This window comes from Podarcis cretensis (genome assembly GCF_951804945.1).
Source record: "Podarcis cretensis genome assembly, chromosome: 12".
Lineage (NCBI taxonomy): Eukaryota > Metazoa > Chordata > Lepidosauria > Squamata > Lacertidae > Podarcis > Podarcis cretensis.
This window is the reverse complement of record NC_137181.1, coordinates 13,925,844-13,944,051: the sequence shown is the minus strand read 5'-3', so window position 1 is coordinate 13,944,051 and position 18,208 is coordinate 13,925,844. Positions and strand designations below refer to the sequence as shown.

Below are 18,208 nucleotides of genomic sequence, written 5' to 3'. Positions count from 1 at the left end.
AGCGCTTTGACATCATCCTCACAGCAATGTATTCGGGATCTCAAAAGTCCTTCAGGACTCTCGGTTCCTTCCAGAGCGCTGGCGGTATATACTTTTGTCAGCAAGCTTACGCAGACCTTTATGGAGAGAGTAAACCTCCCTTCCGGGGTCGTGGAGGTGACAAATCGGGGGAAGCGCGCAGAGGAAGACCCTCGGACCCGCATTATTTGCACAGCAGCGCTGGCCCTGAGTTGTCCCTGAAGTTTGGAGCGGGACCATCCGGAGCTGGGTCGAGCTGCGGGGAAGTTAGGGTGGGGCGCAATGGATGGATCGGTTTGAGGATCTCGAGTGAGGGTCGCAGGCATTACGTGTTTCCCTGGGATGTTTGCAAATTAGGAATTCAGCCGGTCCAGTTTCGAGAAGAGGGACTGCCTACGTTCCAGTCTTTCATAGGTCGGAATGGAAAGAAACCTCGCTGTTTAGAAATTCGTCAGATGCGCCTTCCTATCTGACTGCGTTATGGTGAAGAAGGGTTCTGTGTAGTTCGAAACATGCCCTGTTTCTTCGACAACAGAAACAGGTTTGCTTAAACCTGAGCTGTGACAATATTTGCAGAAACAGAAGCGGAATTATGTTCAGTACGGGAACCGTTCAGGGTCATCCGTACAAAGCGGCATCTTTAGAACAGGGTGGGAAGGATGCGCAGTTGAGGACCGTCGGGGGGGGCGCTTTATCAGGGACTAATTCCCCCCAAAAGAGAAACTCCTGGCATCATAGGCGAGCTAACGTGTTACTCGGTTTCGGCCTCTTCTGCCCTGAAAGGGCGCGTATCGGCTACAGAACTAAAGGCTTTAAGGGCCACACGCGATCTAAGCGCTTTGTGGGGTTTGTTTTTGAACAATGAGGGCTAGAAACGCGAGTTCCCAACAAACCCGGAGCCCGGCGTTATCGTCAGATATTTATGGAGAGGGCATTGTGTACAAATTGCGGAAGAGAGGGAAGGTGGTTTCCTCTTTTGGCGAAGTAGGCAAAAAAGAATCTGCTTTGCGCCACTTGCCTTACCGCGACTACATCCAAGCCAGGGGTGACTGGTATCTGAAGAAGTGTGCATGCACACGAAAGCTCATACCAAGAACTAACTTAGTTGGTCTTTAAGGTGCTACTGGAAGGAATTTTTTTCTTTTGTTTTGGCCATTTTAAAGAAGAGCGCCTTTCTGTGTGCGAGATGTTGGTGTTTTCTGGACCTTCTTCCAGCCCTCCTTTCGGAACCTCCACCAGCGTAATCTCGGGGTCCTCGCATGTTTCCCCACTCGCGGGCAGTTTCCTGGCCATATCTGAAAGTGAGGGGTCTCCCCAGCGCTACCCTCCCCCTTCCCTGGCTGGCTCCCTTGAAATAAGAGCCAAGGCAACGCCAAGGCAGGCCGCCTCGAGTCTGCTGGCAACCCGCCGCCCCCGGCGAAGCGTGCGCGCAGCAACACGGCGGTGGCGCACAGGGGGGCGTTTGCCACTCCGGGCCCTGCTTAAAATGGCTTCCGGTTTCTTCGTTTTTCAACAATGAGCAGTCAATTTGTAAAGCAATTTGAAGCCCCGTTCCGATTTGCAGCTCGGCTTGGAGGCAGGAACATCGTTATGCAAATTAAACCTATTTACAAACAACAACAACAACCCAAACTCTGAATCCATAGGAAACCTGGAAGTAGTCTGGACAAAAACGAAACGCTGCTGAAAATTAAAGGGAAATAAATTATTTGCCTTATCTGTTTAATTCTTACATTTGACAGCGCTTTATTATAGAGCTTGTGATGATATTCTCTTCGCATGGTGATTTCCTCAGAGTTTGCCGAGGGATTTTCCCGAGCTAAAAATGCGAATGAGAACCCCGTTTATTTTGTATTAAGGATCGTGTGGCCGCGGGCCAGTCAGCTCCGCGAAAGGGGCCTGACAGCTCTTGATTTAAGAGGCTTGCTTACCATTATCGTTTATATCAGTGGTAGAAGAACTCGCCACTTTGCAAAGCGGATTCTGTTGCTTCATTTTTTCTTTCAGAAGAATCCTGAAAGAGGACAGCATCATCGCTATCCTATACGCGTCTGCATAGTTCGATGGGGCTTACTCCCAGTGCAGAATTGCAGTCTATTAGTCCCATTTTACAGATTCGAGGCCCAGAGAGTGACTCACCAGTATGTTTATGAAAGAGGGGCTGGGGGAGGTGTATTTTTTTTTGGGGGGGGGATGACCACAGTGGACAAGTGTGGGTTTCTCTTTCTTTCTGACGTTATTTAATATCCGCACTGTTATCAGAATAAGCCGGGCAATAATTTACAGAGAAAAAGCTTTCTTATGCAAACCATAAATAGATTCGCTCTTCTTTCCATATGACACTGTTATATATGTACGCAAGGTGCGTGGGCGCGCATCTCTTGAATGCTGCAACAACCAATTAGCAACCCTGATCCTAAGCATATTTAGGTTGCAACCGCGTGAGTAATACTTGCAATACTTGTGAGTAAACGTCATTTAACTTAATGGGACTTGTGCATTGGGTCTGCTCTTATTTTGGCTTTGGTATTTTGACCGCTTAGGATCGGAGCAGTTCATCTATTTACCCCTGGATTATTATGCGCAGCACCTTCGAAGTATGTTTAAGAAGAAGTGAGGCGTCTAGTGGGATTTCTCGTGTGCGACATGGGCTGGGGGGGAAGGCTCATTTCCCAGGAATCCCGTCCAGGATCGGGGCCATGCATTCAATGGTCTGGTCTCCCGGCGAAGAGGCCGGAGGCGCCCCCTGCCTCCGCCTTGTTGGGTGCGCAGCTGCTGGAGAAAGAGTGAGACGGGGGTGCGGGGACCCTGCCTTCGCGGCAGCTGTCCCCACAGCAAGCCTAAACATCGGGGCAGCCGCTCCTTCTGTCTCGGGGACTTTGTAGCGCGTCCAATTAAGGCCCCTTCAGGCCAGGCCCTGCCCGGGGAGGGGGGATTGGAGTTCTGGTGGGGAGGGAAGAGAAGATGGGGCGAGCGAGGCCGGGTCTCCAGTCCAGGGCAAGATCATTTTTCAAACGCCCCTATTTAGATGCAGATAGGGACCTCTCCCTCGCCAGAGGGCCGGGGGCCGCTTTCAATTAAATGCTAATGGTGGAGCCAAGGCCAGGCCTTGAGCTCCAGCCAGCAGCCTGAACTGGCCTCCGAAGGGGAGGGCCTGCCCTTTCGCCGCCAGAGGAGAGCTTTATCGGGCGACCCCCTGCCCTCCCCAGCAGGAAGGGCCGCGGCCAAAGGCGCTTTCCAAGAACGGAAGGGCGGGGCCGAGGAGGGCGCCGCTGCGCGGAGGGGCCTAAGAAACCCGGGCGGGGTGGGGCGGGGGCCAGGGACCATATGGCGGTCCTAAGAAAGGGAAAGCAGAGGCAACGGGGCGGCAGGGAGATCCTGAAGAGGGAGGGACGGAGGAGGACGCGCGAAGAGACCTGTGGGAGAAGCTGCCGTGTTAGGGAGCAACGGATTTGCCCGCCCTCGCCAAGGAAGAGCGAGTGGGGCTGCGGTCAAAACCCATGTACTGTACGGTCCCTTCGGGGCGCTTTCCCTGAATCTGTTTCCTAGCAAAGCGGGACCCACCCACTGTTTTTAGCAACGGGACCCACTGGACCCTTGGTCAAAGCTCGTCTGCAGTGTGTGTTTTTACAGCCAGGTCCGCAAATTGGATGCTGGGTTGGTTCTCTGCTGGTTTGTGGACCTCACTGCCGTCGGTTCCCGCTGCTACGTAGATTGGGGCGCGCCAGACGTTTTAGCCGAGGGTGCCACGAACTGACCCCACTTTTCCCGCTCGTTTACACTGCAACCCTGATACCTGGGACTAAGTCCTACAATATTCATAGTTTGCTTCCGAGTAAGGTACTGTAAGGATCGTATTGGTTAGGCTGAGTACACACCATACATTTAAAGCAGCCTGCCAAGCATGCTGGGAACTGAAGTTTACACCTCCCAGAGATGCACTCTTAAACTACAGTTCCCAGGATTCCTGAGAAAGTGTTCTTTAAATGTATGGTGTGTTCAAGCTCGCAAATAATCTTTAACAGAGTCCCTACGCTAAGAGCACATACTCCACACTCCTCAGAACAAAGCACGTACACTGGGAGTTAAGTTCTGCGTCCGAATGCGGTTTGGGGATCCGGATGTGTAGGGCTGCAGGTCTAATGACTGAGTTGATATTCCGATGCCCACTTATTTCCGTGTGGCACTCCAGCGGGGCACGCGGCCCATTGCTGCGCATGCTTTCCCTTCCGTTCCAAAAAGTTCAGTAGGTTGCCATATAGGGCCGTAGCCTTCTGATCCGGCCTGGATCATGCTTACTTGCAGGACAAGCCCTTTTATCTTCGTAGGGCTTCCTTCCCAGTAATATCACTTCCAGGCTGTGCCTTCTTAAAAACCAATGAGATGTGCAGCCTGACCCGTCGGAAGTGTCCCACTGTGTTCAGTACGGGCCTTACCACTCCCAGTAGGCGAGCACAGGACAGCAGCCTAGCACCAACCCACCCCGTCTAAACTGAAAAATGAACGGAGTGGCAGGGAGGCGCCCCTCAAAGCCCCCCGGTCCCCTCTCCTCCCGGTAATCTCGAGGGGAGGGGGGTGGGGACGTGGTCTTGAGGACACGCGGGCGGGGCAGGCGCGCCCGCTTGAAAGGGAGGCGAGAGGCGAAGCGTCGCCCATCTACTCGAGCGCGTTTTTGCGCGCCGGAGGTCTCAACGCCGCCTCCTCTTCCTCTGCGCTGGGTTAAGGAGGAGAGGCGAGGCAGGTGGAGATTGGGGGGAGGAAGGGAGGGAGGGGGGAAGCGAGGAAGACTCCTCCCGCTGGCTGAGGAGGCGGGAGAGCGCCGGAGCGCGTCCTTCTTCGATCCCTCGAGCGCTTTGGAGAGGCAGCGGGAGGAGAAGCAGAAGCAGCAGCAGCAGCGTCTGGAGAGCCAAAGTGGCGCGAGCGGCTGGCGAAGGAGCCCCTCCCCGACCAAGCCGCGAGAGCGGGCGACTGCGCGCCCTGCCTGCCTGCCTCCTTTCCGTCCGTCGGTCCCTTTTTCTCCAGCCGGCGAGCCTCGCTCCTCTTTTTCGCTCCTGCGCAACAAGGCGGCGAAGGGTGGGAGGAACGCTTTGCCCGGACCTGCCTTTCCGTTCCATTAAGCCCGAGCCCCGCGCTAAACTGGCGCGCTGCTAAAGCAAGGAGGCTAATTAATGGCAAGCTATGTTCCCAGTCAAGACGCGGCGCTAATTGCTTCGGTGGCCTTTTCTGATTCCAAGATATATATATTTTTTTAAGAGAGAGAAAGGAACCGGAGTGGGGCCTGACACAAGAGCGGCTTGTGTACGTGCTAGCCGGGAGGAAATTAAGCGGCGGCCAGCTGAATGCGGAGCAGAAAATTACTAAAGAGAGGCGAGATAATGAATAGGCCGGGCCGGGCATTCGGGGGGGAAATCCATTTTGTTACCACGCGAAATGAGGTGGTGGAGAGGACTTGGCTAATTGTTCTCATCTTGTAGCAACCAGAGCTGAGGCAGGGGCGTGCTTTTCAATTCATTTCCCTAGTAATTGTCAAGCGCTGGCCAAATGAGCGAGCCTGCAATCTTGCGTGCCTGGGCTTTTCATAGCCATGTTGCGATTTTAATTGTTGCTAATATAGCTTATAATGAAGCTAATGAGGGGAAATTATTGGACAACTTTTGAGCGCATGGAGACAAGCGAAAGGCATCACCAGGATTTCTTTTCTGTCGCTGTGCACACACACACACACACACACAAAATTACACACATTAATATATATATATATATATATATATATATATCGTGGAGGAGCTTGGAAGCGTTGAACTTTGGTTTTGTTTTGTTTCTATCCCAGGAAGAAAAGAGGGAGAGATGAGCACTCCCCATCTGATAACTCTTCCCTCATAAGTAAAAATAAAACGTTAATGGAGAACAGTGTTTTTTGAGAAGTCAATTTTTCAGGTGTGGAGCAGAAGAAATCTACATCCCACTTTATGCAAAGAGTATCATGAGGGAAACTGGTTGTGATAATATCTTACCAGGTTTATTGCTGGAAATAATTTTTTTCCTATGACAAATTCAATAGGCTCACAAAGACAGTCTTACCTGCTTCTTAAAGATATTTTATGAACGATGTTGCCAGGTATGTGCTAGGGAATTATCTTTTTAATTTACATCTCATTTAGGTGGTGGAGGAAAACAGTGATACTACTTTCCAGATAGCTGGGTGGATTTTTGACTATTGCTCCAGTTCATTTAAGGTCACAATATGGGATTTGGGGACGGGGTGAGAGAGACTCGTTGAATTCTGCACTTTGTACTTCGAAGTAAAAACATGTAAGACTGTGTTGCCTGTGCAGTCTGTACTGCATCGAGGGGAAGGCAAATGCCGTTGACTTTAATGGAATATACTTTTGACTAATCGTGCCTAGGAATGGATCCCAAACTTTTAATTCCTATCCTGACACATCCCAAAGAACTGGTGTGTGAAATAAACAGTGTGATCCTATACATGTCTACTGAAAATAAGACCCTCTTTATCCATTGCGGCTTATTTTCAATGAATAGGATTGTAGTTGCAACCCCTGAAATATTCTGCTAGGGAAGCCTGATTGCAATTTCGTACTGTGGCAATTTCTCTTCATTTTGTGTTGTGATTTCACCTGTTGGCATTGGAGGGGGAGGGCGGCAGGATCAAGTAGTGGTTGCTCTCTTGTTTCTGCCCTTGCTTAAAAAAAAATAATAACCCCCCCCCCCCCCACCTCTCCTATTTTTATTTTTTGTACAGAAAAGCAAGCTCCAGCGTTTGCCCCACCATGCCCAGGAAGAGAGAGACACCACCAAATTCATCATACTAACCCTCCTCTCCATCACTTGCATTTTTGGGATCCTTGTGGCTTCTGGGGTCATCTATTGCCTCCGCCACAGCTCTCATCACAGACTGAAGGAGAAGCTGACAAGCCTGGGCTCCGACAACAGCTCCAGTGCGACTGCTGCTTATCAGGTAGGAGACCGGCCTCTCCACTCCACCAGCTCTTTATTTTTCCTGATACTTAAAACCGTTATTTATTATCCCCCACACAAGGGAGTGCTGCTTTTATTTATTTATAGCCGAGGTAGGGTTCTCTCCCCCCCCCCTTTCTTTAAACAATGCCTTACTTGGGCGTCCCTCCATTAATATTCCCCCGTAGACTGTAGCAGCTTTTTTATTGCTTGTTATTAATCTTTGCTATTCTTGTAGCTTGCTGTAAATGTGCCTCTAATTAGAAACGTTAAAATAAGTAGTTGCCAATTTCAATGCCCCCGGAAAAGAAAAAACCCCACACGCCACACACATCAATATCTAGAAGCTGTCACTGCGTTTTAGATATTAAAAACAATCTTTACAATTTATGAGGCATGGATCACCCAGTTATCTGAAGGTGTTCCTCTCTTTGAATCATTGACTTCTTGGAGGTGTGATATGAAAAGAACCTTTGACCTGCGCAGTTGTCAGTTTCTCCCATTATTCAGATAGATTGGAATATAATGCTGATAAATTTGAAAGCGCTAGAGAAGTTAGAAGCAGGCCTGTTGGTGTTTTGGGTTTTGTTTTGTTTTTTAATAAAAGAAAAATGAAAAATCTGAGAACAGTGACAGCAGATAGAAGCAAAGGAATATGGAAACATTATAGGTGAGGCTTCTGTAGTAAATAGGAGGGGAAAGGTGCTATTTCGGAAGCACTGATCAAGGACTGGCAGATTATTTTTGATAGGCAATCCTTATTTTTCTTGTCGCCTGCGTTGGCATTTTATATATGGTACTGAACATTGCATAATTGGACAAATCTTAACAGTTAATCTGGCTGTCCACAAATCTTAGTATTCTTGTAAAATTCTCCCGAGTTGTAGAATAATGCTCTGAAATGCTAAAAGTTCGGAACAGTGAGCTATGCGTTTAAATAATAAAATGTTCAGTATACTTTTTGAGTTGTGAAGCCTTTCCCTTTTTCTATTTTTTTACCATTGTGTTCTCTGACAACCCAGGGCACTTGCATCTGTATCCTGGTGTACTGAAGCTGTGTCCCCTTTTCTCCCTCCAATTTCTCTCTCCCTCTCTCCTCATCTTTGTACTGTGTGATTTCCTCCATGGGGGAGGGCAGCATTGCATACCCAATGAAATGTTCAGTAAGAGTACTGAATTCAAACATCTGCCCAACTTATTAGCATTTCAGAGGAAGAGCTTTCAACTTGAGATCTAAGCAGAAGGAGAAAACCTTCTAAAGTAAAGTAGTAATAAAGAGAGAGAGAGAGACTTATCAAAGGGAGGTGTGGGGGGGAGGTGCCTCAGTGAAGAGAAAGGTACATTTGCTGAAACCAAAAAAAATGTGTTTACGTAACAACAAACGGTTAAACCAGTTTTGTTAAATTTTTATCTAGGCATTTTTAATGTAAAGTGTTATCATTTACAAAGGAACACATAAGCTTTTTCTGTTTCTTTTAATTCATATAAATTTAATAATCTGAGGGAAATCATACTTATTTGTGATAAGTAAGAGGACAATCTTCCCTGTGACAGTTCTAATTAATGGTATCTGTAATTAAAATCATGCCCTTCCAGCAGGAAAATTGTTTGAATTTCTGGGAGTGACCTTTTTGCCATTTCTCTTGGGGCACACTGGTTAAGTTGATATTGATTTTATAATGAGCTCTGGTTTGTTTAATAAGAATTTGTAATCCAGATGCTAAATGAAATTTAAGCCTCATTTATTTAATTTTTTTCTACGATATAATTTTTTAAAAGTATAACAGTTAATAGTATATATACTTAAAGCAACTATTTTTAAAGTTAACATTTTTAAAACTGTAATTCTATACATGTCTACTCAAAAGTCAGTCCCTTTTGTCAACCCAATTTTGAACGGGGTTCGAGGGTTTTCCACACCTCACCCAAATAGTTCCACTGCTTTTTGTGAGGACATCTTTGATCAGAATAAAGGTAGGCTGGTTGGAATTTAAATGCAGATTTTTTGAAGGAGGGCTTGATTGTTGCCTTCCGGGAATCAGCATAGTCTCTGGCTTTCAATTCAGTTGGTGCTAAAGGACAATACAATATCGCAATCAAATCAAATGCCAAACCATTCAATGCCTGTTCTGGCTCTTCCGGGTGCTTGTTTAGAAACTTGTTCTGTTGAGGCTGCTTCCCAGGTAGAATTAGTAGCAAAGTTTCCATCCTGTGGACTCCAGAGAAGAAGAATGAATTCTTATGAATTAATTCATGTCATTATATTTTCTCACTTTAAAGTAGTTCTTGAAAGTCTTGAGTATCCTCCCTTCTCCTCCCAATGCCTCATCAAAACAAGTACAGAACAACTTCATACGTTCAAATAGCCCTGGGGAGATCATTCAAAACATTTTCATAATTGGAAGTTCAAATTAATGTGTGTGCTATTTAGTGTGGGCTGTGTTGACCCCAGGCTACATGAGGTGACTTACAGTGTCAGGAGGAAGATAGGAAAGCTGGAGTTTGCATAATGATGTTTCTATCATATTAAGGAAGTGCTGGCAAGGGTAATCATTCTCTGGTTCTTGCTTGGGAATATTGAAGACAAAAAGCACACCACATGTTCACAAACTCCCAAATCCTTTTAGGGCGCATGTAACTCTTCTGAATCAGCCTTCCTTTGCCAGCTGCAGTATTAAACTTTTTACTAGAGAATAACTCCCATTGAACTTAGAGGGACTTACTTCTGAGTAAAAACGCTTAGGATTTCACTGAATATAATGTAATTTCTAAAACTGGGAATTGTATATCTGTATTCACAGGCACTTGCTATTACAGCTGTAGCATGCTTTTGCTTAAACATTTAATCCACACTTTTTCCATTTGATGTCAGTAAAGTACTAGTGACTGTCATTCTGGTGCCTTCCAGAATATTATGCTGTTTATGCAAATAAACCAGTCCTCCTTTTTCAGCATTTAATGGGGGCGGGGAGCAAATCCACCTTGTCCTCTTGTAATACGGGAATTTAGTTGAAATATTTGTAAATTCATTTCTTGGAGGCTTTGCTTCTAATTGATGCAATGTAGTGTTGTTAGGAAAGCAGAGGAAGAAGTGAGAAATGTGTTGTCATTGAAAGAGCATTGGCACTGCTATCCTTTCAAGGTTTTCTTGAAACCTCAGTGCTTCTGAAGTCAGTCTTAAAGTATCAAGTGATTTCAGTGTATGAATGATCTCATAAAGGGGTTTTGCAATAATCATGCCATGCACGTAGGCCATAGTTGTTGAGGCATAATGAATGTTATGGAACATAAATCTACTCTGCACCAATCATTGGTGTCCCTTTCCTCCCAAGCAGAAATATTTCTTATATGTCTGCCATGCTTGAACCGGTTCTTTTTGTCAAATAGGGTGCAAAGTATTTAAGAATTAATTATCAGGAATTAAAAAAAAAAAATCTGTCAGCCATCAAACAAATCTTTTAAGTTGTCACCCTCTTGCAATGTAATATAAAATATAAAACGCAGCACTTTGAACATTGAGAGTTGTATATTTATGGAACAGAGGCATATACCAAGAGCTGTAGTTTGGTTCATGAATTTTTGGCTTTGTGTTGCTTCCTCTGGGTTAAGAAAAGGAAAAAAAATGCACATGGCAGATGTATTTTTTTTTATTCTTTTTGGGAAGAGGGAAGGATGTAGCTTGATTTCACAGGTGCTTTTTCCTGCAGTCAGTGTGAAATACGATAAGAGTGTAAATTATCATGTGTGTAACATGCAAATACATGCTTCGATGCGCACCATCTACTTCTGTGTCTGCTTTAATACTGTCACATCCTTGCTTAATTGCACATGCAGCAATTGATTTAAATCTGTGTTGGAGCCCCAGACCATTAGAATAAATTCTTATTTCTTTCTACCACATGCTTTTGATTTTTTAAAAACGTTATAGTTTATTTGGTGGTAGTAAATAGAGCCAGTTCAATATTTTGCGAACTTCATATTCTCTCCATTATTTATGCGACCAAAGGAACTTCACCGTAAACTTATTGTTTTACAATATTGAGCTGGTTTTACTTGTACGTGCTTTGAAGACTCTAGTACATAAACCATGGTTTGGGGAGGGGAGAAGCATTCAGGCGTGGAGTGCAAAGAGGGTAGTGTGTAAACACTGCCAGTAAGTGCATATTTTCATTGTCATCAGTGAGCAATTTATTAATGGCAGTGTGCATTGATGATTGCTGCTCTTTAGGGATGCTCTGCTGGTTCTGTTCCAAGAGATGTGCTTGTGATTCCACAACTGCACTCTGCCTTTTGACCCCATACATGGTGGATTGCTATGCTGTAGAAGACGGTGCCAAGTGACCCTGCTTGCGTTGTGTTTTATTGTTTTTCATTTTGAGCTGAAGAACTTTATTAGTGAACGTAATCTCTTAGACCACGAATAATCATCAGTAAAATATTGTTCCAGTGGGGGAATCGGTGTTAAAATAGAATGAGGCTGAGGTTGCTAAGCTTCCCACACCCCCGTTTCATCTTTTATGCTAATACAATTCTCAAAGGATTATTTGCGTTTGTTAAGTCTCAAGCAAAGAGTAGCCTATTTACCCCTGTAAGAAAACAGTGTGCAAGCGAATTAAAGCTGTGAAATCTCTCCAAGCGTTGCATTAAACTGGATAGATCACTTTGCACTTCCAGAGGTGAGCATTCAAGAGTCCCCCAATTTTGTTTCAACCGTATGAGGGTTGCTACCAGAAGCTTCCATTTGATTGCAGTAAGCATTTTGGTTTGGTTAAGGCTTTGAAATATTAAAACAGCATCTGCTCAAGGGGTTGGATCTGCCAAGTGATACCGAACCATAAGCCTCTGCGACAGTGTAGGTAAATGGAAGACGTGGTCTCGAAATAACTTGCACAATTTGCAAGTTCTGTTAAAATTCAAGGGAATTTCTTGCAAACTTTTAATAGCTTGCCCCCGCTTTGGTATTTTATTCTAAGCTGTCAATTTTCAGATTGTCTTTGACGAATCAAGTTCAGAATGATTCATCCTAGGATAATGTACGTCTTGAATTCTCTGTGTTTAACCTTCTCCCCTTTTTGTATCGTCAGATACGTTTCTCTGCATATAGTACTTGAGCAATGGGCATGTTCGTTGCACAGCTTCCTATTTCTGCATGTAGCTTATGGAAATATAATGTGTCTTATAAGATCAGAGCAAGTTTATATACCTTTTGGGTGTTACTGAACATCAACTTGCTGTGAAAATAGAAGAGAAACAACTTTGTTTAACGGCGGAATCTAATAAACTGTATAAATTTTGGAAGAAAATAGGATCATTTTGCAATTGTATCAAATGGCCAGCCATGTTCAGATAAGCATCTTTGGAAGAGACTAATGGCATCTGACAAGCTGGGATATTCAAAACACCCAACGTTGTAACATATGACACAGAGAATCGCTCTGTCTTTGGAGATGCATATAACAGTTTCGCATTATGAATGGCATTGAAGCAATTGCATAAGCGTGGAACACATTACAAAGACGAGTATCTCCTCTGAAGCAGGAAGAAAGTAGAGCTCTGAAGCAATGTAAGGGTGTCTGTAGTGGTGTTTCAAAACATATTTTACCCTGTAAAAAAAGAAAAGAAGTCTGATCTTCTACATGCCTCCTCAGTGCAATCTGATGTGTGTCTACTCAAAAGCAAGCCCCATTAAGGTCAATAGGACTTACTTACAGGAAAGTTTGTATAGGATTGAATTCTAAGGGAAATAAGTTGTTGGACTTGCTTTTGAACCCTAATTGGCTGGAAAAAGTCCTCTTGCATGCATTTTTGAAACAGCCAGATTTGGGGGTTATTAAATAGGTCCAGTGCATGTACAGGGTGAGTCATTTAAAAGAGGTCCCGTGGAACAAGTGTACCGCACTCTGTATCCACAGGACCTCTTTTAAAGGACTCACCCTGTATGAATACACAGTTAGTTGACAATGTGCAGTTAAGTCACAGTTTATAGTCAACGTTTCTTGTGATACAGATAGGGTTATAGAAATGAATGAATTATTAGATGTGGAGATTTAACTGGATAAAATTAAGGGTAATTGCCTGAAACCAAAGTAAGCATTTATGTTGGATGGTTGGGCATAAATATTTTATTAAAGTCAATTAAACAGTATGTGCCTGAGGCTGATGTTGAGTCATATCTAGTGGTGCTAACAGGTGACGTGGATCAGACCAAAGTCTGTAAGAACTACAAAAACTAATGTAGCACAGTGGATTTTATGATTCTCATCTTCCACTTCGCCTCTTAAAGCAATGCATCTTGATTACTATTCTGCCAACCTTAAATTTTCCAACAAAACCCATGGTTGATATGTTTCTGTAGATAGCTGAGGTTTTAAAAACCATTTTGAACTATGTCAGATATTTATTGTAGTAATATTCAAAGGGAAATGTGAGCAATGTTTTTCATCGTTGTTAACTGCAAATCACTGTATTTTGGAGCAATTTTGACAAATGGATCCTGTGTCTCTTATCTGCCCGAAAAGATCTTGTATATTTTATTTGATCTGAGTTGATCAGTATTTGCATAGTTATTCTTATTAAGAGGATATTACCAAAGGAATTTTGTCATTCCGCATTTAACCCTTAGTGATGTATTGGTCATGTTTTCAAGTATTAGGGACATGCAAGGCTTCTGCAGTGGTCGCCCCAATACAGTGCGTATATATTTGACAGAATAATTCATACTTGGTGGGAAGAGACATTTATTTCCAGCTTCAGGGTAGGAAAATTCACAAAAGGAACTGTGGTTACCATTATGGCACCTGTGACCACAATGAAACCTTTTCCTGTGAAGGCCACTCCCCATGTCATGAGTTGGGAAGGGTACTGTCCCCCTCATACAGCAGAGGAAGTTGGAAGTGTGACATTCTCCTCCTTTGATCTATATGTGTTTATCAAGGGTCCAGGTTGGCACCAAACAGCTGAAGAGGCAGTGGAGTGACCAAGAGGGTCCTAGAGAATGGGGAGTGTTTTTGAAGATAAGGGGCAGCTGCTGTGGGAGAAGCTGAAGTATGAGAGAGAGAAAAAATGTGGGTGGGTGGACACAAACATCTCAGATCCAGTACAATCCTCTTGGAATTGAATAATTTTTCATGGGTTCCTCCCTCCCCTCCCCAACACACACACATACACACACTTAACACTTTCAATCATCAACAAATCACAGTTCATATCGGTTTCCATTGACTGAACCACCAGAGTCAGGAATCTGGGCCTTTCAAGCACTGTAACCATACAAAGCTTTTTGAACTCAAAGCTTTTTGAGTTCTTTTCTTTTTCTTTATAACAATGAACCCCCTGAAAAGCACCATAGGTCACCTCCTCATCCACACAAGTTCAGTGATTTATTTCAGTGGTTTAACCATCAGACTGTATGTAAAAAATTTAAGACCCATTATAAATCTCTGCCTTGGACTGGTGCTATTTAAGTGTGGTCTATCAATAAAAATCTGATGATGGTTTGCAGGAGGATTCCCACATAAAATCAAGCAGATTCACAAGAATCTTAGTTCTGTTGGATACAACTTCTCCCCAAGCCCGTTGAAAAAAGCAAAGTGTTTTGTGTTGCATGTTTTCTTTCTTTCTGTTGTGGAGAGATTGAGCTGGAGGAAAAGAGAGGAGAACTACTAGAGGGGATGGTGCCCTTGACACACCACTGATGTGCCCAAGGACCCAAAGAAGTTGGTGACCTCTGCTCTAGAAATTGAAATGACAAGACAGGAAGAGAAATGAGCCTTTGTCTCTTTGGTTCTTCTAGTTTTGTTCTGTTCTGTACAGGGAGTTCTCTGTGCAGTTTCAGCTAATACCTTTCTCTCAGGGAAGTAGTGTAGGTGGAGAGGTTGGGAGAATGACATTTCTCCAAGGCAAACTTAAATGTACAAGCACATTTGATATTCTTCAGAACAAGAAGGAAAGTGGCACGGTGGACTGAGCCAAATCTCTGGGAGTTGATCTCTGTAAAGTAATTAACCTTAAACCTTGCCTCTTGCATTATTTATTCCTTGATTATTATTTTTTTTAAAAACCAACAATTTTAGCTTGACATGCCCATTGGGTGCCATACTGTCTTACAGAGCAAATAAATATTTATGTTGCAAGAGTAGTTAAGACTGCAAGGAAAGCTAATGCTGGTAATACTTGAATTGAATGCCGTTCCCTTTTTGGAATGCCAGGAGTGTCACCAAGAATTAAATGGCATTCTTCGTGGACATAATATTGTCTAGAAAGACTTCCCTGGATAGCCTCTGCATCTGACTTGCAACCCTTTCCCCTTCTCAGCCTTAGAATCCTTTTGGTCACGGAGAAACGTAACTTGTTCAGAGATTCATATTCGATTTTGGCCTGGTCTTGGTGACAGGAGGAGAAAGCAGCTGGTACTAGACATATTGGCACTCTTCTTTGTTCCCTCCTCCAGGCAAGCCAGAGTAGCCAACGTAGAGTCCTGGCTGCGCATCCTTTTGCCAGAAACCACTGGGACTTTTCTCTGCAATAGCTGTTAGTTTGATTTCTATGCTTGATGTGATGGCCGCTACTTAAATGACAGATTTCTGCTCTAGCTCATTGCACCGATGCTTCCTGGAAGCCCCTAACCCGTGTCTTTCTGACACAAATGGCTAATTGCCTATCTATCTGTGTGACTGTTTCAGGGGCTGCTATTAAGGAGCAGCACGGCTAGGATTTTGCTTACAGCTCAACAATTAGGGTCTCTATGTGTCTATAAACGGGCAAGAGTCATTCATAACACATGTCGCGCATCATACGGAAGGGAGAGGGTAGCAGAGTTGTGGCAAGGGAAGGAGAGGTTAGTGGCTGAACTTTGATGCTGTGCTATTGTGTTTGTGCTGGAGAGGCAATCATTTAGCAGCTAAGAATGATGGTAAGGGGTGGGGTGGGGGGAATAACCAGTTGAAAATAATGCAGCGAATGTAAAGAGAACGAGCTTGGGGGGGACATGGTGGAAGGGAATGGGCTGACACTGAGTGGAAATAAAATAAAATGATTTTGTGGGGGTTAATGAAGGGAAGGGATCATTAATGGAAATTAATTCAGGAAAGGGCATTAATTGAATGAATGCGGATTTGTTGGGTGGAGAAGAAAAGTTTAAATAATGGCATCAGTATATTTGGTGGCAATTGTGGGGAAGCCATTAAAAAGATACTGTTTTCCTGCTTCAGCTTACCATGCGGCCCTCTGAAGGTTGGCCTTGGTTGGGGTGAAATGAATGGTTCCCTTGCTTCTTCGTTGATGAGACCTCCCACCTGATTTAGAGCAGGGGGTGGGAGCCTCTGGCCTAGGTGGGTCTAGGCTGTTTGGTGCAAGCCCTGTTCACACAAAATCGGAGCCAAAGGGGCTTCTGAAGTGCCAGCAATCAGCTGATTGCTGACACTTCAAAGGCCCTGAGCACAGTGCATCTGAAGTCCTGATGATCAGCTGATTGTTGGGCCTTCAAAGTGCCATGTCACCTGATGCATTGCGACATCAGATGATTGGCAGGTAGGCAGCCCTACTAACCTGTCAAATTTGGCCTTTGGAGGTAGGGAAGATACCAATTCCTCAATTCTGAGGCGAAACGCAAATGCAAGCACATTCCCATCTGTTCCTCCACTGTACCCTCCAGCAGACTGCAAGGGTGTAGGAGAGAGGGGACTGAACGTTTGGTTGCTTGTAGTGTTGTTGCTGCTGTTTTTCTTAAGCGGGGAGGGGGGACAAACAAGTCTCTGCACATTCAAATCTAGCACGTTTGGGAGATAGCTGTGCTACATCTTCTCTGGCCTCCGCAACTTGCTAGCTTTGTATATGCAGGGACCTTATATTTGTGAGGGTGGTCTCAGTGATTTGGATATACATAGTCTAAAGTTGCATTGTCCAGCAACAGATGTGGGGGCACTGCACAAGCATAGCAGCAATTCATATTTCCTTATAGTCCCTGCATGCTTCTTGGCTTACCCCGGTTCCCCTGCTCATCAGTCTTGAAGCTCGCATAGACCTGCATGGCCCTATAGCGAAGAATAGTTAGAAGGCCACACAGGTTGTTAATACCACATGATTTTCTAGGTGCAGGAATCCTCTAAGGTTAGAGTATTTGTAGGACTCCTTACATGTAAGATACAAATACCTTTCTCTCATTTTTTCTTCTCATTTTTAAGATACTTGCATGCCACTTTCCCAGATAAAGTTCATCCAAAGCAGCTCACGACCCATAAGAACTACATATTTTTTTAAAAAAACAACGATAGTATTAAAAGTATAAAACAGATTCACAAAGTTAAAAGGAAACCCAGAATTCCAAGAATGTAGTAAAATTCTATCTGCCTTCTGGCGAGCATCACAAAAAACACACCAAACTGTTCTGGGGAATAGAAACAAGCAAGTGTGAAGTGTAGCCACACACCATAGCTGTATATGGCTTCACACATTCAGAACTACCTCTAAAGTTAAAACTGACCAGGCAATGATCTGTCCATGCCAATAGAATAATTTCTGGTTTCCCCCACCCACAGATCACTAGCAGTTATGGGATGCGATATTCCTTATCTTCTACAGTTAAAAGCAACTGAACCAGAAAAGGTGACTGTCAATGGTTTTTAACCCTGGTATTCATCATCCAAAGGCTATAGTCCTTTTTAATTTGAATCCTCTGGTTGCTTCAGCAGCAATTATTTCTTCTTTGAGAAAAAAAAAGTTTATAATTCTTCTTCTTCTCCCAATTCCAATTTCAGTAGAACTTTGCTCCTAGTATAGACAGATTAGACTTCAGAATAATATTTAAAAGGCTTTAGACCCCTAGCGTCTCATTCCTGACTATTAGCAAGATGAAGAAGGGAACAGTCCTTACATTGAATCAGAAGAACATACATTCAGAGATCCATTGCAGAAGTGAATAGCTGTGTTTGAAAAGGCCTGCTGTTCTGCTTCCCTTGTGTCCTGTTGCTAACTTTAATATGTTTCATGTACTATAGGCATAGATCTTGAGACAGGCACGCCAGCGCCTTTCTCTTCTATACCCCCCCATATAAGGTTGGAGCATCTATGGTCCTTTGGATGCTGTAGGACTGCAGCTCCCAGTGCAGCCAGGTATGATGGAAGCTGGAGTCCAGTAACATCTGGAGAGTCACAGCTTCCTCCTCACTGTCCTAAGAGGCAGGAAGTGGACACCCTGGGCTGTTTTTCCAGCTCC

At 44.3% G+C, this 18,208-nt stretch overlaps 1 protein-coding gene across 1 annotated transcript in view; it reads left to right on the top strand.

The window, feature by feature from the left end:
- The window catches only part of PTPRN2 (protein tyrosine phosphatase receptor type N2), a 643,066-nt gene that overhangs the window by 517,154 nt on the left and 107,704 nt on the right, over window positions 1-18,208 (top strand). The window contains exon 13 of the mRNA XM_079996433.1: window positions 6,782-6,997. Coding sequence (XP_079852559.1) covers window positions 6,782-6,997 — 216 coding nt within the window. The remainder of the gene's footprint in view (window positions 1-6,781; window positions 6,998-18,208) is intronic.